The sequence below is a fragment of the Panthera tigris genome, chromosome A1 (assembly GCF_018350195.1).
Source record: "Panthera tigris isolate Pti1 chromosome A1, P.tigris_Pti1_mat1.1, whole genome shotgun sequence".
NCBI lineage: Eukaryota > Metazoa > Chordata > Mammalia > Carnivora > Felidae > Panthera > Panthera tigris.
Window position 1 is genome coordinate 90685371 of NC_056660.1, and position 22899 is coordinate 90708269.

General features: G+C 47.6%; 1 protein-coding gene across 1 annotated transcript in view; it reads left to right on the forward strand.

Moving 5' to 3' along the window:
- Nucleotides 1-22899, forward strand: part of ADAMTS2 (ADAM metallopeptidase with thrombospondin type 1 motif 2) — a 153841-nt gene that overhangs the window by 91536 nt on the left and 39406 nt on the right. Inside the window, exons 4-8 of the mRNA XM_042999277.1 lie at nucleotides 3006-3162; nucleotides 13819-13924; nucleotides 14642-14785; nucleotides 15261-15393; nucleotides 16730-16843. Coding sequence (XP_042855211.1) covers nucleotides 3006-3162; nucleotides 13819-13924; nucleotides 14642-14785; nucleotides 15261-15393; nucleotides 16730-16843 — 654 coding nt within the window. The remainder of the gene's footprint in view (nucleotides 1-3005; nucleotides 3163-13818; nucleotides 13925-14641; nucleotides 14786-15260; nucleotides 15394-16729; nucleotides 16844-22899) is intronic.

The window sequence follows — 22899 nt, forward strand, 5'->3', positions numbered from 1 at the left end:
AAGCTCGCAGACCTCTCCTCAAGCCTCCCCCGTGGGCCTCCTTGCCACTTCTACTGAAGCCAGAAGCCTCCTCCTCCTCCACCTGCCAGCCCCCACACCTCTCTTGCTCATCTCCTGCCACCCTGTGATTCTAACTCTGCTGATATGGCACCAGCTCCTGTTCCACATTGTCCCTCTCCCATGTCCCCTCCCTCCTCAGTGACCCAGAGGCCCTCTGCCTGCCATGGTGCACAGGTTGGTATCAGGTCACAGGCTGGCCCCTAGGTACCCACACCCTCCTGAATGCTCCGGACCCAGTATGGATGAGAATCCCAGTCCTAGATTCTTTTGTCCCCATCTTAAATGGGCCAGAACCTTGAGAAAGTTGGGACGTGGGCAGAGAAATAAGATGTATAAGCAGGTCTGCATCTTGGGTGCCCAAATGCTGACGTCACCCTTCTCCATCTCTGAGTCCCATCTGGGCTGCAGGCTCTCAGGGCCCAGTACACAGCCCCTGTTTTCTGAGATCCGCCTCCCCCAGGACCACTTTGTCCTGGTGCAGCCCTTCCCAGCCCTTCTCTCTGGCCCTCTCCTCGGGGAGTCTCCTCAGAACCCAAAAGCCGAGAGGTGGGGGGATCCCAGACAACCCCTGCTCTAGACCCTGCAACACAAACCCCCACGGGCCTGGAGAACGCAGGTGGCAGGCTGCCTTCTTGAAATGGGCAAAGACAAGGCAAGAACAAAACGCAAATCAATATTTCAATAAATTATCCTGCCGCAGCAGCGAAATCACTCTGGCTGCCGGAGGGGCTGGGAGCCTGGGCTGAACTGTAGGAATTTCTGGGAGGAAGGAGGCGCTTGCCAGTGTCGGGTCCAGCCGAGAAGGATGTGTTGGAAGGGGGCTGTCTGCATGAGGTCGTCTACTCCAGGGCTCTCAACCTGGTAACCTGGGGGATATGTTTTGTTTGGGCCACATAATTTGTTATGTTAATTTGAGTCAACATTTACTATGAGCTAGGCTTACTTTATAAAATTCAGATTTAAAGATTGGCCCTGAGAAATCCAGTGTGGCGGCTCCGGGCACCCATTTCTGCTTGCCAGTGGTAGCCGTGCGCTGAATGCCATCACCCTGCCCACCATACACAGCAAGGAGAGATCTCTGCAGGGTCTCATGTGGGCAATTGAACACTCCAACCAGGAAGAGACACAGGTCACTTTTGCTCACAGCTCACTGGCCAGAGTGGGCTCCACCTCCCACCCCCTGCTGCACCTTCCTCTGGGCTGGCCATCTCTGTGCCTGTGTCCAGCAGGTCCTGGTCACCAGACCTGTCATTCCAGTCTGTGACTCTACTTCATCAGGACTCATTTTGTCTTGTTATAATGAGCACACTCAGCTCCCAGGTGCTCTGTGCTCGGGGCTTGGGAATTGGTGTGCCATCTTGTAAGTCATTGACGTGGATAATGCATGAGAACCCTGGCAGTGACCAGGAAGAAACAGACCACCTTCAGACATGTCTACTAAGGAATGCATAACTCTGCTTTACGGACAGATGGATCCTTGAAGAGAAGAAGCAGGGAGCTTGGGTGGCTCAGTCGGTTGAGCAGCTGACTCTTGATTTTTGGCTCAGGTTATGATCCCAAGGTTGTGGGATTGAGCCCCACACCGGGCTCCAATCTCAGCGTGGAGCCTGCTTAAGACTATTTCTCTTTCTCTCTCTCTCTCTGCCCCTCCAGACCACTTGTGTGCTCGCCCTCTCTCTCTCAAATAAAAAGTGGGGGGGGGGGGTGTCTGCGTGGCTCAGTCGATTAAGAGTCCAACTTTGTCTCAAGTCATGATCTCACAGTTTGCGGGCTTGAAACCTGCATCAGGCTGTCTGCTGTCAGCACAGAGGCTGCTTCAGATCCTCTGTCTCTCTCTCTCTCTGCCCCTCCACCACTTACTCTCAATCTCTCTCTCAAAAATTAAAATAAACATTAAAAAGAGAGAGAGAAGAAGAAGTACATGCTCAGGACTCTGCTTGGACAGAACTGTTCGGTGGTGGGAGTTCAAGGTGAGAGGAGCTTACACGCTCACTTCCTGCTGTGAGGGTAGCAGAGAGAAAAGGGAAGCATGTTGCATGTAGGAGCCTTGCTTTGGGGACAGTATGGTGTGTATTTTGTTTGGGGAGGCAGTTTAGGGCAGAGAGTTGAATATAGGCCTTGGTTTTAGGCTTCCAAGCTGTGTGACTTAAGGCAAGTTACTTGACCTCTCTGAGCCTCAGCTTCCTGCCTCTCAAGGTGGTTTTGAGGACTGAACTAGAGAGTGAATGCCAATGTCACGGTGCAGAGAGAGCTGCGAGGTTGCCAGTCCCTCAGCCAGCCTTGGCTCTCTGGTGTGCGCCATGATACCAAATGGGGCGTGGTTCTCCCGGTGGCTTCCTGTCTGTGGTTCCTGACGGAATGGTTGCTATGCCCCTGCTCTTTGTGTGGCTCCTTTGCTAGATCTGCTGCAGTTTTTCTCCTCCACTGTATTTGTGTTGTTTTCTGTAATACCTTCAAACAGGGAAAGCATAGGGTTCCCTTCCCCTGCTCTGGGCTTACACACCATATCGGGAGTTCTGTCTCCCCTGCCCTGGACCCTGCCAGCACTGTGAGCTCTTCAGCATGAGGTCCACATTGCCTTTGCCTCCTGCCCAGGGCTGCCACAGAATAAGTGCCTGAGAGACCCACAGGGACCTCTAGAAATGGCATAGACGGAATGGAATGTGTGAAGCCTCAGACAGCCTCAGAGCTTTGCCTCCACAACTCACCTAAAAACCAGGCAGTGGTTTTGTGTGAAAACTCTTGCAGGTGTGTGTGACCGGGGAACCTTCCCTCCACTCAGAAGAATGGAGCCAAGTGGGAGGTCGGCCCCCAGGGGAGCTGGGCTCGGTGCCACCTGGACCAGGTCCCCAACAGAGGGCTTCTGTGAGCACTACAGCCTTCTCAGCTCCCACCTGGTCCACCAGACGCTAAGCCCTCATTTCCATCTCTCCTGCCCCCTGCAGTCCATGAGCCTCATTGAGATTGGGAACCCCTCTCAGAGCCTGGAGAACGTCTGCCGCTGGGCTTACCTCCAGCAGAAGCCGGACACAGGTCACGATGAATACCACGATCATGCCATCTTCCTCACAAGGCAGGACTTCGGGCCTTCGGGCATGCAAGGTGAGCCTCGCCTGTGTAAGGCACAGAAAGGAGAGAGGCTGGGCATGGGCCAGCCATGGTCCAGGCTGGGAAGTGTGTCAGGATGGGGAGAGGCCAAGACCACCTTAGCCAGTGAGAGGCTGCATAAGTGCTAGTGACCTTCAGGCTCATCGAAAACCATCCTGGCCTCTGCCATTTCCCCCCAGGAAACTGCATCCCCCCAATGGGACAGCAAAAGTCAGAGGTGGTGAAATGGGCAGAGCCTGGGGTGGCAGTCCAAAGACCAGACAGGATCCAAGGTGGGGTTCCAGAATTGTTTGCTTCCCCCCTTTAAAACAAAACAATTTTGAATAAGTTTTCCGCCTTTAGAAGTTAAGAGATTTTACTTAAAAACTCAAACTATATAAAAGTGACAGATCTAAGAGGAGAAATTGACAAGGCCTACAATTATAGTTGAAGATTTTAACATCTTCTTCTCAGTAAATGATAGAATAGGTAAGAACAGGGATAAGGATACAGAAGACTTGAATGAAGAAACTTGACCTGAGTAATTTCTAGAATACTACGCCAAAGAACAGGAATACACACTCTTGATGAGTGCAACATAAAACCATACCAAAACAGGGACACATGGGTGGCTCACTTGGTTAAGTGTCCAACTTCAGCTCAGGTCATGATCTCATGGTTCTTGAGTTCCAGCCCCGCGTCAGGCTCTGTGCTGACAGTTCAGAGCCTAGAGCTTGCTTCAGATTCTGTGTCTCCCTCTCTCTCTGCCCCTCTCCTGCTCTCTCTCTCTCTCTCTCTCTCTCTCAAAAATAAATAACCATTTAAAAAAAAGACATACCAAAGCAGACTATGCAGGGCCATAGGGAAATCTCAACAAAATACAGAAGATCGAAATCATACAGAATACGTCCCCTGACCACACTGGAAAAGAGAGCTCGAAAAATTATGAGCGTTTTAAAAGTAAACAGTATATGCTCATCAATAATCTGTGGTTCAAAAAAGAAGCAACAGCAGAAATTAGACTATATTTTTAACAAAATGATATTGATAATACAATGTATCAAAAGTTGTGGATGTAGCTAACATGACTAAGTTGGTATTTATAACCTTATTTACACATTCATTAGAAAAAAGGGATGAAGGATCCAATCATGGAAATATCTATCTCAAAAAATTTGGAAGAAGAACAGCTAATTAAACTCAACAAAAATAGAAAGGAAGGAAATTATAAATGTAAGAGCAGGATTGTTGAAATGGAAAACACTAGTAGAGAAAAATCAACAAAACCAAAATTTGGTTGTTTGGAAAACATGGATTAGAATTGGGATGCCCCTGGCAACGCTAGTTTAAAAAAGAAAAGAAGAAAATACACATTTACTAAGATAAGGAATGTAAAGGGACATCATTACAAATCTTACTTTAAAAAGATAATGAGATAATGAGGAGGTATTTTGAACATCATTGTGTTGATAAATTGGTTAATTTAGATGAAACTTACAAATTCTTTGACAAAACATAAAATCTGAGGGAAAAAAGGAAAATTTGAATAGTCTCATATCATCTAAAGATATCTGAATTTATGATTAAAAGCCTTCCCTCAAAGTAAACTCCAGGACTCAATAGCTTCACCAGAGAATTCTTCCTAATTGTTAAGGAAGAATAATGTCAATCCTACACAGACCCTCACAGAATGAAAAGAGTCTTGTCATCTAATTTTATGAGACCTGCTAATATTAGTACCAAAATCTGAGATGGACGTCAAAATTATAGGCCAGTTTCTCCCATGAATATAGATACAAAATCCCAAATGAAATATTAGCAAACCAAATCCAGTACTACTTAAAAAAAGCACTATATGACAATGAATTTGGGCTGCTTCTGGGAATGCATGGTTTAACGTATGAAAATCAATCATGGTAATTTGCCCCATTAATAGAATGAAGGAGAACAACTTACAGAATCATCTCAACTGGTCCAGAAAAAGTATTTGACAAAAATCAATATCCATTTGTGATCAATTGTCTTACTGAACTAGGAATGGAAGAAGATGTTCTTAATGTGATAAAGGATACTTAGCAGAAAAAAAGCTATAACAAACATCATATGAAGTGGTGAAATGTTGAAAAGATTTCCTCTAGACCTGAGAATCGGTCCAGAATATTTGCTATCACCACTTCTATTCAACATTGTAGTAGAAGTCCCAGCCAGTGAAGTAAGGCAAGAGAAAAATAAAAATATAAGGATCAGAAAGGAAGAAATCAAACTCTCATTTGAAGATGATATGCTTGTGTACATAGAAAACCCAAAAGAATCTACAAATAAATAATTAGCATTATTAAGTAATTTTATGGATATAATATCAATATATATATAAATCAACTGAATTGATATAACAGCAAAAAATGAAAATTTGAAAACTGGTACCACTTATAAAATAAATAACAAATAAAAAACAACAAACACCTGGGAATAAGTTTAACAAAATACATCCAAGATCTGGACCAGAACACTGTAAAACACATGCACAGAAGCTATAAAGACTAAATCAATGAAGGGATGTGCCATGCTAACAGATAGGCAGACTATCGTAAAGAGATCAGTTTTCTCCATACTGACCTGCAAGAGAACATAAGTGCCCTCCAGAGCAAGTTTAGACCCAGCCGAATATTTTGAGGATATTGACAGGTTGATTCTAATGTTCACATAGAAATGCAATGGGCCAGGAGCAGTCAAGAACAACTGAAGAAGATGGGCAAAGTATTCAGTGCTCACAATAGTCGTTAAAAAGAGTATTTTGATGTGAGGGTTGACAAATGTATCTGTGTCAGAACAGAGTCCAGGATTGAATTTACAGATGGATGGATGCTGGATTCATTGTGAAGGTGGTCCCATGAAGCGGAGGGGAAAGATGATATTTTTAACAAATGGTGTCAGGTCAGTCAAATATCCAAATTGGGGGGTAAATACAGCTTAATACCTTCCTTTAAAAAATTTTTTAAAGTTTATTAATTTTTGAGAGAGAGAGACAGAGAATGAGCAGGGGAGGGGCAGAGAGAGAGAGAGAGAGAGAGAGAGAGAGAGAATCCAAAGCAGGCTCCAGGCTCTGAGCTGTCAGCACAGAGTCTGACGCAGGGCTCAAACTCACGAACTGTGGGTTCATGACCTGAGCCAAAGTCGGATGCTTAACCGACTGAGCCACCCAGGCACCCCAATACCCTCCTTTTGAAATGTAATTTGTTTCATTGAGATATAATTGACATATATCATTATATTAGTTTCCAGTATACAACATAATGATGGGATACTTGTATGAATTGTGAAATGATCACCACCATAGTCTAGTTAACATCATCATCACACATTGTTACAATATTTTTTCTTGTGATAAGAGATTTTAAGATATGTTCTTCTAGCAACTTTCAAATATACCATACAGTATTATGAACTATAGTTCATGCTTCACATTAGATCCCCAGAACTTATTTATCTTCTAACCAGAGGTTTGTACCTTTTGACCCCCTTTACTCATTTTTTTAAAAATGAGCTCTAAGTATACTGTGGTGGGGAGGGGGAAATGACACCAGATAACATTCTAGCAAAAAATTTGCATCGGTATTTTTTAAAGTTTATTTATTTTTGAGAGAGAGCCTGTGCATGTGAGCAGGAGTGAGGGGCAGAGGGAGAGAGAGAAAGGGAGAGAATCCCAAGAAGCCTCCATGCTGTCAGAGCAAAGCCCAATGCAGGGCTTAATCCCACAACCATGAGATCATGACCTGAGCCGAGATCACGAGTTGGATGCTTAACCAACTGAGCCACCCAGGTGCCCTCCTTCGCTCATTTTAACCACCCCCCGCCCCCGCCCCTGCCTCTGGCCACTACCAATCTATTCTCTGTATCTATGAGGTTTTGCTTTTTTTTTTCCTTAAGATTCCACATAAAAGTGAAAGAACAGCAAATTTGTGTTTCTCTGACTAACCTATCTCAATGCCCTCCAGGTCCATCCATGTTGTGAATGGCAGAATTTCCCTTTTTATGGCTGAATAATATTCCATTGTTTGTATATACCACATCTTCTTTATCCATTCATCCATTGATGGACTGTTAATGGGGCAGTGAACATGGGGGTGTAGATATCTTCTTGAGTTAGTGTTTGTATTTCCTTCAGATATATACCCAGAAGTAGAATTTCTGGAACATAAGGTAGTTTTATGTTTAAATTCTTTGAGGAATCTACAAAGTGTTTTACATAATGGCTGCACCAATTTACATTCCCACCAACAATGTGTGAAAGCTCCCTTTTCTCCACATCTTCACCAACCTTGTTATCTCTTAGTCTTTTTGATTTGAGCCATTCTAACAGATGAACAGGTGTGGAGTGATACCTTATTGTGTTTTTGACTTGCATTTCCCTAATGATGAGTGATGTTGAGCATCTTTTCATGTACCTGTTGGCCATCTGGATGTCTTCTTGGGAAACATGTTTATTCAGGTCCTCTGCCCATTTTTTAATTGGATTGTTTGTTTGTTTTGCTATTGAGTTGTTTGTTTTCCTTATATGTTTTGAATATTAGCCCCTTATCAGAAAGATGATTTGCAAATATTTTCTCCTATTTTGTAGGTTGCCTTTTTCATTTTGTTGATGGCTTCCTTTGCTGTGCAGAAGCTTTTTTACCTTGATATAGTCTCACATGTTTATTTTTGCTTTTGGCATCAAATCCAGGAAGAAATCATCACCAAGACAGGTGTCAGGAAGCTTACTGCCTATGTTTTCTTCTAGGAGTTTTATGGTTTCAGGCCTTATGTTCAAATCTGTCACACTTTCAGTTGATTTTATATATGCTATAAGATAGTAGTCTAGTTTCATCCTTTTTCATGTGGTTGTCCAGTTTTCCCAACACCATTTATTGAAGAGACTGTCTTTCCTTACTGCATAGTCTTGGCTTTTCTGCTGTAAATTAAATGACCATATATTTGTGTGTTTATTTCTGGGCTTTTATTCTATTCCATTCATCTGTATGTTTGTTTTTATGCCGATACCATACTGTTTTTATTACTATAATTTGTAATATAGTTTGGAATCAGGGAACATGATACCTCTAGCTTTGTTCTTTCCCAAGATTGCTTTGGCTCTTTGGGGTCTTTTGTGGTTCCCATACAAATTTTAGAATTGCTTTTTTGTAGGGGCACCTGGGTAGCTTAGTCAGTTAAGCATCCAACTCTTGATTTTGGCTCAGGTCATGATCCCAGACTTGTGGGATCAAGCCCCATGTTGGGCTCCACACTCAGTGTGGAGCCTGCTTGGGATTCTCTCTCTCTTTCTCCCTCTGCCCCTCTCCCCTACTCATGCTTTCTCTCCTTCTGAAACAAGTCTTTTAAAAGTAGAATTGTTTTTTTCTATTTCTGTGAAAAATGCCATTGGAATTTTGGTAGGGATTGTTTTGAAACTGTAGATAGCTTTTGGGAGCATGGACATTTTAACAATATTAACCCTTCTGATCCATGAACACAGAATATCTTTCCATTTATTTATATCATCTTCAATTTCTTTCATCTATGTCTTACAGTTTTCAGTGTACAGGTATTTTACTTCCTTGGCTAAATTTATCTCTAAGTATTTCATTCTTTTTAATTTAATTGTGAATGGGATAGTTTTCTTAATTTCTCTTTCTGATAGTTCGTCACTAGTGTTTAGAAATGCAACCGATTTTTGGATATTGATTTTGTGTCCTGCAACTCTACTCAATTTGTTCATTAGCTTTGACATTTTTTTGGTGGAGTCTTAAGAGTTTTCTGTGTATAATATCACACCATCTGCAAATAGAGACAGTTTCACTTCTTTCTTCCTATCTGGATGCCTTTTGTTTATTTTTCTTGCCTAACTTCTCTGCTAGTACTTGTAATTCTGTGTTCACTAAAAGTGGTGAGAGTGGCCATCCTTGTCTTGTTCCTGATCTTAGAGGAAAAGATCTCAGTTTTTCACTGGTGAGGATGATGTTAGCTGTGGGCTTGTCATATATGTGTTTTATTAATTTTGAGGTATGTTCCTTCTATGACCTCTGTATTGAGAGTTTTTATCATAAGTGGATCAGTGGAATTCTGTCAAATGCTTTTTATGCGTCTACTGAAGTTCATCTACTTAATATACAAATATCATATTTGTGGATGTCTTAAATCTTAAGTAGGTTTTAGATCTAGATATGAAAGGTGAAATAATAAAACCTGTAGAAGATAATAGAGAAAACTATCTCCATATTTCTCAGAGTAAGAGAAGATTTCTTTAAAAAAGATGAAAAGCACTAACTGCAATGGAAAAGATAAATAACGTTAAACATTACCGTTAAAAACTTTGGTTCATTAAAGGCCCTGTCAATCCATTGGGGAAAATATTCATAATACATATATCTAACAAAGAACTTATATCTGAAATATATGAGCTCTGACAAATTGATAGTAATAATTAAACAGCCCAGGGTGCCTGGATGGCTCAGTCAGTTAAGCGTCTGACTTTGGCTCAGGTCATGATCTTGTGGTCCATGAGTTCGAGCCCTGCATCAGGCTCTGTGCTGACAGCTCAGAGCCTGGAGCCTGCTTTGGATTCTGTGTCTCCCTCTCTCTCTGCCCTTCCCCAACTCACACTCTGTCTCAAAAATAAATAAACATTAAAAAAATAAAAAATAATAATTAAACAGCCCAATAGAACAATGTGCAAGAGATTTTATCAGGCTTATAAAAAACCTAAATTGATCAGTAAATATAGGAAAAGGTGCTCAACTTAATTAACATTAGGGAAATGAGTTAAAACCACAGTGAGATATCAGGACACACCTAATCGAGTGGTTAAAATTTTAAAAATACTGAAAATGCCAAATCTCGGTGACAATGGGGATGTCATTCTCACTCTCTACTGATAGGAATATAAAATTCATACAAGTACTTTGGGAAACTGTCTGGCAGTGTCTGTGAAAGCCAGACATGTGCCTACAGGATGGCTAGTCTCTACCACATGCAGACACATGTGCAAGATTGTGCAGGAGTGTTCCTAACAGCCTTACTTCTAGTAACTCCTAAACAGGGAGAAACTTAAGTCCATAAGCTGGAGAGTGGATAAAGGAAATGTGATCTATTCATACAGCCGGGAAAAGAACTGCAGCTATTTCTACACACCGTGGATGAATCTCACGCATTAAACAGTGAAAGATGCCAGGCAGAGAAGACTATATACTGATGGTTCCTGCTTATTTCAAGTTTGGAAGCGGGCAAAGCTAATCTGTGGCACTAAAAGTCAGGAGAGGGAGGAGGAGAGAGGGTATCGTGGTTGGAGGCAGCAAGAAGGGGTTTCTGCTGTGCCGATACAGTTGTATTTCTAAACTGGGGAGGTGGCTACATGGGTGAGATCCCTTTGTGATGGTTCACTTGTATCCTATGACTTGTGCATTTTTATGGATGCATATCACATTTCAAAAGAAAAAGCTTTAAAAAACCTGCATAAAATACATATTCAGAGGAGTGGGCCCGGTTTACCCCATCCCCATTTTCTACAGATAGTCATTTTCCATTTGTTTCTGGTTGATCATTCTAGTTATCTAGTTTATTTCTACAATATACATGCTCATTGTGTCCACTACTCCCTTCCATGAATTATTATGCTGAACTTCCCTGCATCTTCCTCCACTTTTATAACCTTTAGCTTCTCTCTCTGACCACTTGCCCATATTTGCACAACTAGGGAGACTTCCTGAGTAACCCTGATCAGAGCCCAAATCAGTGTCTGTCAACAAAACATCTCTGTGGCACCACCCTTGCCCCCTTTGCCACACAGATGGGCACCACAGTGGGACTCAGGTGGGAACACAGAATGTGTCTTCAGATCCTACTGAGCACAGAGTAAGTCTCCTACTTGGTGTTGGTGCTTCTTCACTTTGAGGGGCTGCTAGCACCCTGCAAGCTAAGCCAGATGACAAATGGAGAGGTCTGCCAGCCCTTTTGTACAGGGGAGAGCTCTAATGGGGAATGGAATTGTTCCCCAGGAAGAGAAACCAACACAACTTCTATAGTAAGTGACCTCATCCTTTGTTTCAACATGTGAAAGCACAGCTAAAGATGGCCAGACTTTCTTTTTTTCTCTTTTTTTTCATGTTTATTTATGTTTTGAGAGCAAGAGAGATGAGCAGAGGACAGGCAGAGAGAGAGAGGGAGACAGAGAATCCGAAGCAGGCTCCAGCCTCTGAGCTGTCAGCACAGAGCCCAATGAAGGGCTTGAACTCAAAAGCCACGAGACCATGGGCGCCTGGGTGGCTTGGTCGGTTAAGCGTCCGACTTCAGCCAGGTCACGATCTCGCGGTCCGTGAGTTCGAGCCCCGCGTCAGGCTCTGGGCTGATGGCTCGGAGCCTGGAGCCTGTTTCCGATTCTGTGTCTCCCTCTCTCTCTGCCCCTCCCCCGTTCATGCTCTGTCTTTCTCTGTCCCCAAAATAAATAAAAAACGTTGAAAAAAAAATTTTTTTTTAAATAAATAAATAAACCACGAGACCATGACCTGAGACAAAATCAAGAGTCAGATACTTTATCAAACGAGCCACGCTGGTCCCTCTCTCTCTCTCTCTCTTTTTTTTTTTAACTTACACCATGAAAAATTTGCACCAAGTTGCAAAACAAAATTGGAGAACTGACTCTAGAGGAAACAGATATCATTTAGAGACTGGAGAAGAACTTTAAAAAAGAAGTTGCTCTCAGAATGTTTGAGAGAATATATCCGTAAACCAAGCGCAGGTTACTAGGAAGAATAGAGAACAACAAAGAGTTTTTATGAAACAAAAGATATGATGGGTGAAAGAGACAAGTCAGAAGCTGAAACAAGAAGTCAAAGGCATCCAGAAAGATTAAAATAGGAGAGTAAAGACAGGCTCAATCCAAGAGGTAAAATATCTATCTAATAAGGTTTTCAGAAAGAACAACAGCAAAATAAAATAAGAGGGAAGGGCATAAAGAAAAACATAAAAGTCACGTTTGCAAATCTTCAGATCGTAAAGAGCCATGTAACATGCCAGATAGTGTGAATGTGAAATACTTGCATAGAGGTACATATGCACATGCAAGCTTTGCATACAACAAAGAGAGGATCTCAAAGTTTGGCTCTGGGACACTGATGCCAGAACAATCAACTCAAAACCTGCAGAGCAAAAAAATACTTTAAGATACAGACTTTCTTGTTTATTACAAGGGAAAAAAGACAGTGGTTTGATTCTGATGCTTTTCCAGACAAGTCTAATGCCAGCAAGGCCTGGGCTACCATGCCTCCTTCCCTTCTCTTCTACTCTTCCCTTTGAACAGTTGCTTTGGGATCTCCCTGTGGGGTCTGCAAGGAGTGAGGCTGGGTCAGGGTTCTGAGGGCCAGAACTCCTTGCTTAGTGGGCCTCCAGGTGGTGTCTTAGCAGAGGCCCCCTTTGGCACACACAGCTCTGTACGCACTTCTTTATCTTGTCCAGGGAGGGGCAAGTGGCTGGCCCCATTCTCTGGTTTTTCTCAGTTGTAGGTACATCTCAGCATCATGCCCCCCCCCACTCCTCTTCTATGGGAATGCTGTCCTCCAGGCTTCCCTGGAGACATCTGAAGAACAACTTCACCCTGTGATCAGACTCTGCTCACCCAGGGGGAATCAGCTGTTCAACAGGCTGGCCACCCACAGTCCTTCTCGCCTCCCTCCCTGCTTGGGATGTTCTAGCTCATTCCTTAATTCTCCCGTTGCTCCCTGTGTGTCTCCGTTTCCCCCGACTGCTTCTTTGGGCCACACAATGTCACTGGGTTGGCAAAACACTGTGTCTTTTCACAGTTAGCTGTGAATTCAGTGGTTCTTTCAAAGCCCCTTGAGTGGGGATGGGGTTGGGCTGGCTGAAGGGGGTGGGGATGGGGGTGGGGTCCTTGGGCATCTTATGTCAGAGGGATGTGGCCTGCTGCAGCTCCCCCCCCCCTCCTTGCTCCTGCTCCCCACCCTCCCCTTTGGGGGCACCTTGTCTGGTTCTGGCCCTTTCCCCACAGACCCCTGGAAGAGAGGAGGCCTTTGACAGGAATGTGGCTCAGAATCTCCTCAGCCAGAGTGCAGGTTCACCAGCTGAGAGCTCTGAGGGCCTTGTCTGCAGCTGAACTACTCCCTCAGCCCTCTCCGCCAGTCCTGGCTGCGTGACAGCAGGGCAGTGTGGCGTCCAGCTCTGCCTGAGCAGCTTCAGGGCCTACCCTCACTACTCCCTACATGTGCTATGGAAATGGGTGGAGCTGGGGTCTCACAGGACCCAGGGAAGACCTTCCTGAGGGAGTGGGTTCAGAGGGCCAGGGTTCCTGCAGCTTCGGGAGGCGGGGTGGAGGCCATGTATTGCCCAGGGGCCAGAAGGTCACTCCGCAAAGTGGGAAGGTGGGAAGTGGGGTGCAGGAGAACAGCAGGCAGGAAGATGCAGAGGGGACTGGGAGTCCTAGCAGTTGAGACCTGGGACACTCACCCCGGCTGCAGTGTGGACACTGACGGACAGGGCTGCTGCCTGGGGCCACCTGTCTCCTGGGAAGTTGGTTTGGCTTGTTTGCTCTGGGGACAGTGGGGGGGGCGGGGGCACTGGGGCCAGGGCCCCCTGATTCAGGCAGGGCTGTGGGCCTGGGAGCTAGAGCCACCCTTTGTCTCCTCCCAGGCTATGCTCCTGTCACCGGGATGTGCCACCCCGTCCGCAGCTGCACTCTGAACCACGAGGATGGCTTCTCCTCGGCGTTCGTGGTGGCCCACGAGACCGGCCATGTGTAAGTGGCTTCGCTGTCCTCACTGCGTGGGGAAGATTGGGGCTCCCCTGTTCTCCTCTGTGCCCTGAGCACTTGAGATGTAATGTCTCCTCTGTATGAAAAGCACTTGGGATGTAATATCCTGACCCCAGCAGTGCACAGGGCAGTTCCCTCAGTAGAATGAACAAATCCAGGGCCACCTTGCTGGGGGCCTTCAAGGCATTATGCCGTTCAAGCCCCTGGGCAGGGGCTCCTTACCCCATTTCACACACTAATAACAGGGGCTCTGAGGGAGCCTCGGCCAGAATTAGAGAGCTTGGAGGCAGGGAAGCCACAACCCAACCAGGTGTGCAAGCCCCAGGCGTCCCCTGAATTTGGGGGCCGGGCAAGCTTGATTGTAAACCTCACAGGGCCGCTGGGTCTGTGCAGGGATGTGCACCCCATCGGTTGAGTGGGTGGAGACTCCGGGCTGCAGACGCCTCCGCCTCCACTGCGTTCTCAAGAAACAGCGCCCCCTGGAGGGCAGGATCCTGAGGGGCAGGCCTCTGCACACTGGCCCCCAAGTGTCCTTGGTTTTAAGAACCGAGCTGGCAGAAAACCCATCTCGGGGCAGACCAGAGAAAACCACGGGGGGAGGGGGGCGGGGAGCCGCTGGGGGAGGTTGGGGCGGCCCCCCCGCTGCCAGGTCAGTGTGGCAAAGGTGTGGCCAAAGTGAGGCTGCTTTTGTCCCCCGCACAGGCTGGGCATGGAGCACGATGGGCAGGGCAACCGCTGTGGTGACGAGGTGCGGCTGGGCAGCATCATGGCGCCGCTGGTGCAGGCAGCCTTCCACCGCTTCCACTGGTCCCGCTGCAGCCAGCAGGAGCTGAGCCGCTACCTGCAGTGAGTACCTCCCCGTGCGTGTCCCTTGGTGACCCCGCAGCCCTGGGTTCAGCTCTAGGAAGGCGCATGCACAGCACCTCCCCCACCCACCCCCACCCACCCCCGCCCCCAACCCAATGTGCCTGGGCACAGCCCCAGGCCTCAGCCCTCCAGCCTGGGGCACAGGGGAGGGAGAGGGAGAGCAGTGCAGGTGTGTGTGTGTGTGTGTGTGTGTGTGTGTGTGTGGTGGGGGGAGATCCCATTGTCAGGGTGCCCCGCCTGGCCTGAAAAGTGGGCGTAGCAGCTGCACCTTTAATGGGATGCCTGGGTAGCTTACAGCTACCGAGATGCGGACGCAGCACAGCTGAGAGCTGGAGTGTGCAGACAAGCCCACCACCATGGCTCCAGGAGGGGCTGCGGCTGCCTCCTGGGCTGGACATCCCCCTCTCCCCACAGCACTGAAGGCCGCTTGTGGCACCTCTGTGTCTCCTCACAGCTCCTATGACTGCCTGCGGGATGACCCCTTTGCCCACGACTGGCCGGCGCTGCCCCAGCTCCCAGGGCTGCATTACTCCATGAACGAGCAGTGCCGCTTCGACTTCGGCCTGGGCTACATGATGTGCACGGCAGTGAGTGTCAGGGCACCCTGGGGGGTGGGGAGGGGGCACCTCACCCTGACTGGCTAGATTCTTAGGAGGCAGCTGGTGTTGGGGCGGCTCCAGAGGGCAGGCCGGAGCAGGCCTCCAGGACGGCAGCCTCTCCCTCTGCATCCACGGCCCCTCACCCACTTGGCACCCAGTGCCCACCTGGCAAGTCCAGACATGGTCCTGGTGACCAGGGCTGTGACCAGGGCATCAGAAGGGATGGTGGGGAAATACTGGTGAGGCCTCTGCATTGCCTTCAGAGTTCAGGAGGGCTTCCCAGAAGAAGTGAGGTATAAAGGCTAAGTGGGAGGAGAGAACATTCTGGAAGGCAGGAATCACATGTGCAAAGGCCTAGAGGTGAGGGAACATAGCGTACAGAGAACCCACCAGTTGTTACTAGGATCTAGTGCCAAGACAGAGCCAGCAGTAGGAACCCCAGCCATCAGGATTGACTGTACCTGCTGATCAGGGCCCACCCTGTCGCAAGCAGTATGGCAAAAGCATTAGTGTGTGTTAGCATCTGACCTAATGCTCCTCTCAACTGCATGAAGGAAGTATGCAAAGTATTCCCACTTTACAGATGAGGAAACTGAGGACTTAGATAACATGCCTAAGGCCACAGAGCAAGCAAGTGGTGAACTTGGGTACTGATGCAGGTGGTCTAAGCTCTTGCATGACTGCCTAAAGAACTTGGGGGGATTGATTCTCATGACAACAGGAAGCTCTAGAAATGTTTAAAGAGGAGGATAGCATGGCCATATCTGAGTGTCAGCTGGATCCCTCAGGGACATCCTAGAGGAAGAGGTATGGGGATAGCCAAACAGAAAGGCCAGAGAAGAGGTGACTGTGAGGTCCACGGAACAAATACCAAGGGCTGAAGCAAGAGAAGGGCAGAGGGGAGAGCTCCAGGAGGGCTTTAGGGGGTGGAGTCCTCAGCAGGGGGATAGTAGGTGCCCCCAGGGCCCTGCAGTGACAGCTCCTCCTAGCCACCAGCCACTCGTACCTGGGCCAGAGGGATGCCCACCAGCCTTCCTGCCAGGTATACTGACTCCCAGCTGTCTGTCCAGACTCCATGGCAGGTGCCGGGGCCAAGGACTGGAGGCTGGGGAGGCCCCTCAGCCACCACAGGGACAGGAAGCAGCTACTGCATGCTGGAGGTTGTCACAACCTCAGAATCATACAGAGCTCAGGGCACCACACATGGGCCACCATGGGCCACCAAATCGTGCCTGACTCCACCCTGTCCAAGAGGACCCTGGGGGACCCTAAGGGACCTGCAGTGGGAGGCAGCCTGGTGAGCTGCTCCTGCTCTCTCTTCTAGTTCCGGACCTTCGACCCCTGCAAACAGCTGTGGTGCAGCCACCCTGACAATCCTTACTTTTGCAAGACCAAGAAGGGCCCCCCCCTGGACGGGACCATGTGTGCACCTGGCAAGGTGAGTGGGAGCAGAGGGCAGGCAGTGTGACATGCCCTGATCTCCAGGGACAGGCCCTGCACCACAGGCAGAGCTGGGTGAGGGGTCTTCTCCAGGCACCCCTGCCTCCTTCCTAATAAATCCTCACATATGACACCAGAGTTTCTGTCCCCTCCACTTCAAACCCACTATTTCTTCTGTCGGAGCAAACCTGGTGTCTCAGAGTTTCTCACTGTGCTCCAAGCACCCCCCAACTCAGGAATCCCTACTCTGAGGAGCAGTTTCAGGGTTCTGGCAGTCTTCTGTCCCCCCATGGACACTGTGGGTGACTGGGTCACTTCACTTTAAGGCCAAAATTGGGGGTTGGTGACACCTGGGTCCCTAGCCCCAGCATCATCAGGCTTAGCTTAGCCTCTCCATCCCTGGGGCCTCTGTGTTTGCCCCCTGGTGGGCACACTTGTTCCCTTGAGGCGGCTCCAGGCTCCATGGCTGGCTGCCCCGGCACCTGCCAGCAGCCTCAGACCCACTTCCCACCCTCCAGCAACTTGACAAAAGATGGGCTTTTCTTACCTTGTCCTTTCTGCCGAAACTCTGGGCTTGGTTCTCACAGGCTCAGATGAAATCACATGCTCACTCTTCAGCAAATCACTTGCTGAGGGCTGGCTCATGCAGGGGAGCCAAAGCGTGGGTGACAGACCACTGATGACAGACCATGTGGGCTCAGCCCACAGAAACCCTGCAGACCTGGTGGTTGGGGATGGGGAGTGGGGAGTGCCGACAGCACCTGTGCCCCAACATCAGGCCTATAAAGGCCCCCAAATCGTCCAGGCCTGAGGTCCCTCCATGCAGGCCTTAAATTCTGGCTACTTTTAGTTCCTGGTAGAACTTCTTCAAGACACAGATTTCTAAGCCCACTCTTAAAGATTTTGGTTTAGGGTAAGGATCAGGAATTACTTTTGTTTTTGTTTTGTTTTGTTTTGTCTTATTTTTAAATTATTTTTTAATTTTTAATTGTAATAAATTTAGTAATTTAATTTTTTAATATTTGCCCTTTTAACCATCTTCTACAATTCCATGGCCTTTTAGTACATTCACAGTGTTGTGCACCTGTCACCATTATGTAGTTCTTGAACTTCTTCATCACCCCAAAGGGAGACCCCATTAAGCAGTGACTCCCCTATTAAGCTGTCTCCAGCCCCTGGCAACCACTAATCTGCCTCTGTCTCTAAGGATTTTCCCATTCTCAAATTCCACATGAATAGAATCACACAATATGTGGCCTTTTGTGTCTGGCTTCTCTTGTTGAATGTTATTAAGGTTCATTTGTATTGTAGCATGTGTCAGTGTTTTATTCCTTTTTATGACTGAATAATATTCTACCTCATGCTTAGACCACAATTCGTTTATCTGTTCATACATTGATGGACATTTTGATTGTTCCCACCTTTTGGTATTCGTGAATAGTGCTGCTATAAACACCTGTGTACAATTTTTTGCTTGAAGCTCTGGGAATTGTTGTGGTTTTTTGTTTTTTGTGTTTTGTTTTGTTTAATCAAAATTTATTTACTTATTTTCAGGAAGAGAATTTAGTGATTCATCACTTACATATAACACCTAGTGCTCATTCCAACCACTATCTTCCTTAGAGGCCATTACCCCTTTAGCCCTTCCCCCCACCCAACACCCTGCCAGCAACCCTCAATTTGTTTTCTCTATTTAGAAGTCTCTTATGGTTTGTCACCCTCTCTGTTTTTATCTTATTTTTGCTTTCTTTCCCTTATGTTCATCTGTTTTGTATCTTAAATTCCACAGATGAGTAAAATCATATGATATTTGTCTTTCTCTAACTGACTTATTCTGCTTAGCTAATACACTCCAGTTCCATCCATGTTGTTGCAAATGGCAAGACTTCATTCTTTTTCATTACCGAGGAATATTCCATTAAATATATATACCACATCTTCTTTATCCATTCATCAGTCATTGGGCATTTGGGCTCTTTCCATACTTTGGCTATTGTTGATAGTGCTGCTATAAACATTGGGGTGCATGTGCCCCTTTGAATCAACATTTTTCTATCCTTTGGATAAATACCTAGTAGTGCAATTACTGGGTTGTAGGGTAGTTCTAGTTTTAATTTTTTGAGGAACGTCCACACTGTTTTCCCAACCCCATTTGCTCAAGAGACTCTCTTTTTCCCATTGGATATTCTTTCCTGCTTTGTCAAAGGTTAGTTGGCCATACGTTTGTGGGTCCATTTCTGGGTTCTCTATTCTGTTCCATTGAGCTAAGTGTTTTTGTGCCAGTACCATACTGTCTTAATGATTACAGCTTGGTAATACAGCTTGAAGTCTGGAATTGTGATACTCCAACTTTAGTGTTCTTTTTCAGGATTGCTTTGGCTATTCGGGGTCTTTTCTGGTGCCATACAAATTTTAGGATTGTTTGTTCTAGCTCTGTGAAGAATGCTGGTGTTATGTTAGGGTGGGAACTGGTGATTTTTAAGAGTGCGCCCAGGTGATTTGGCAATGCCCCCAGACTTCACGAGCTGTTAGAAGTTCGAGGTGGGTTGTTGTTAGTAATATGCCAGGGATCTCGTAAAGCCAGAACTGACCACATAGCCCTCCTCCTGCACAGGAGCTCAGTGGAGGGAACACGGGCCCAGGAGCATTTGCCACATACCTTATGACCAGCTTTGTAAACACTGAGCTGGGGGCTGAGACTAGCTAGCATGGCTTCCTGCCCCATCCGTGTCCTTACTTTCGACCCGTCCACCCTGCACAGAGAGAAGGTGGATGCGGTGGGAGGCAGCCCTGCACAGGCTTTTACCCCACAGGACCCCCAGCCGCTGGGAGGAACATGGTCCAGAGAATGCCTGCACTTCCAGCCAGTCGGCCCCCCTTTTCTTGTGAGGAGGGTGAGGGGAGGTGGTGTCTGGTAAGAAAGGTGCCCAGATGTGGCCAAAGTGCTCCTCCTCACAGAAACCACTGACCTGGCCACTGCCTTTCCTTCATTTTAGGTGGTGGGACCCTGGTTCGTTTAGCCCAGTAAATAAAATTACATTCTGTTTGTTAAATAACAGAGCAATGCTGAAGGCATCTGGGGCAGAGCTGGGGCTGGGGTCAGCCCACCCTGGTTCACAAGAGCACAGGGGAAAACTGACCCACATCAGGGATTCTTGGTGTGTGTGGAGGGGGTGGGTGCAGGGACACAGGAAGAGGCAGGCGCACATCCTGGGACCTATCACACTCCTCTGCCTGTGTGTGTTTGTATGTTGCAGTCTTACTCGTTATTGCGTGTAATTTTTTATTTGGGAGGCAGCCCTCCCTTACCTTCCCCTTTCCTGCAAAATAGGGGAGTGAGGAGGGCACAGGCAGAAGTCTGGCCTCATTGGAGAAATAGCAGGACATCTCAGGGATGGGGAGGCATGGCTGTGAAGAGTTTAGCTGTCCCTTTCCCTCTGGCCCCAGGACCACCACCACCCCCCCTCCTGCAGGGAGTGACAGAGCTTAGGCTCAGGACATAGTGTGGCCTCCTAGGATCCTCATTGTCCACATTCTCCAGCAGCTCATCCCAAGCACGTTTTCCCCTCTTGGCCTCCACAGCCAGATTATGTCCCTGCTTGCTCAGTGTTGTGTATCCACCATTTCCCAGGGACAGAACAATCCGTACCTACATTCCACACGCAGGGATGACCTAGAGAGAGCAAACAAATGAACCACCCGCCCTCCACCCTCTAGGTTCACGGTGAGCCTGCCCTGGGTCAGAATCTGTGAGGACCGGGTAGGCAGGGGGTGTCAACAGCACCCTTGGGGTTCGGGGCCCCGTGCCTCAGAGAGATGAAGCAGAGACGATCAAGGTGGGGAGGAGCAAGGGCCAGTGGTATATGGCTCTCCCATGGAATCAAGTGGTGGGTTTGGCTGAGAGGGGAGAGGGGAGCGTGTTGCCCTCTGACAGAGAAGTGGGCAGTGGGCCTGAGCATCATTCTGCTTGGTCAGATTCATTCATTCATTCGTTCCTTCACATTCACTGCATGTGTCTTGCCCCTCCACCTCCTTCAGACCTTACTGTCTGTGGCGGTCAGCCATGAACATGAAGAGGCAGTGAGGACGGGGCTGGGGAGTGGCCCGTTGGGGAACCCAGAGAGGCTTCCCAGTCAATGACCCCCACTGACGCCCGAAAAGTGAGAGGAGCAGTCCAGGTGGGAGACGGTGCAGGGCGGGAGCCTGGTGAGGAAGGCCAGGGAGGGCAGATGAAACAGGGAGGACTTGTGTTTCATAGTACAGTGTATTTACATAAAATTTGACATGGAGGAAGGCCAAGAGATCAGAGAAACAGTTTGTTTGTCATGGATCCCGAAGGAAGGGTTCCAGGGGGCCATGCTCCGAAGTACCAGGGTGGGTCAGGTTAGGAGGCAAAGCATGGGAGCAGCTGTGGTTTCTGTAGAAACGAACAGGTGAGGCAGGGTAAGCAGGCTTGGGATTGGTCAGTGTGAATAATTTCAGTGGGCAGGAGGGACTGATACCTCTGGTATCATCCAGTACCTTTCCCCAGGAGTGATTCGAACAGGAGAAGGTGACCTTGAATGTGAGAGTCTGATAGAGGAAGTGTTTGGGTCATCAGCTCTGGATTATTGGTTGGTTTGCATTTAAAAATCCCGCTACTGGGTGAGTTGTTTACTATCCTTAGAAACTGGCTAATCCTGGAAGGGGCAGTCCCTTTAGGGTCAGCAGGGGTCCAGATGTCAAAGCATCAGAATCCAGGAAACAAAAAACTTGGTGATTACCCATGGCTCCCCAGGAGGCTACAGTGACAGCCTGTCCCTGTCGTGCCCTGTTCAGGGTGCTGGCAACGTTGCTCAAATCTGCTGCCAGACAGGCACGCCCTGGAGCAGAGTCAGGCCAAGCACAGAGGGTCCTTTCAGGTGCCCTCTGCCCCACAGGCCAGGCTGGTGGGCTCACCTTGCCCTCCCTGATTGAGCCAGGGTTGGAGCAGAGGGGGGTCAAAGATGGCTCCCACCTCAGCATGTTGGCAGGAAAGAGTCCTCCAAGTGCTCTCACATTGACACACAGCATCTTGGGGAAGCAACACCCACTCTCCGTTTTCATGAATTTAGTTTCAGAGACACAGGCCTGGTGTAAGGGCCCCATGATGCCCCTGTGTCATGCCTCATGTTTCCCTTGCACAGCTGAGAAGGGGCAAGCAGGCATAGTGACAGGGGCAGCCCAGGATCTGGACCCAAAAGTTCAAGCCCTGGATCTCCTTCCTCACCATGTGACCTCGGGCATCCTTTCTCTTCTCGGGCAAGTCACCTAAGTGTCCAGCTCACTTATCCTCACAGGCTCCTGGCATGTGGTACCCACCTGGCACATGTTGGCAGGTAGAGGAAGGCTGAGGACCGCAGTGGTTCAGAAATGCTAACTGTGCACTTCCCTGAAACAGGCAGTCTACCTTTCAGGCTTTCAGAGCAACCCAGCAGAATTCCTGGCCCCTGCCTGGATGCATCAGTGTTCTCCACGGTATTATCCTGTGAAGCAGCTCCCTTGGATTTGTCACAGGCTCAGGATTCACTCAGGACAGGTGGCTTTGTGCTTTTAAATGTTTCAGCCTCTCTATTGTATGAAATATTTGTAGGCATTTAAACATATGTTTATAAAGCATTTTTAATAACCTTAAACATGTTTTTTAAAATAATAGCACTGAGGCATCGGAGTATGAAATTGTTCACGTGGGGCGATGTCAAATGCTCGTAGTCATTCAGGAGGAAATAAAACAAAATATCGGAAGGATGTCTTCTGAGTGGTGGAATTAAGGGTAGTTTTCCTTTCTTTCTGCCTTGCTTCGTGTTCTCTACAATGCATGTGTATTGCCTCTGTGCATTTGGACCCAAATTTGTGGGAGAGGTGGCCCATCACAATGTGGGATGTTCTGAGTTGTCCTGAGCCCAGCTTCCTATTTCCAGACTTGGCACCAATTTGTCCCATAGGGACAAGGGTACCACTGTCTGGCCTCCTCCATCCTCCTGGTCCTTGGTGCCCTCGACCAGCAGTGACTTGGAAGTTGGACCCCAGTCACAG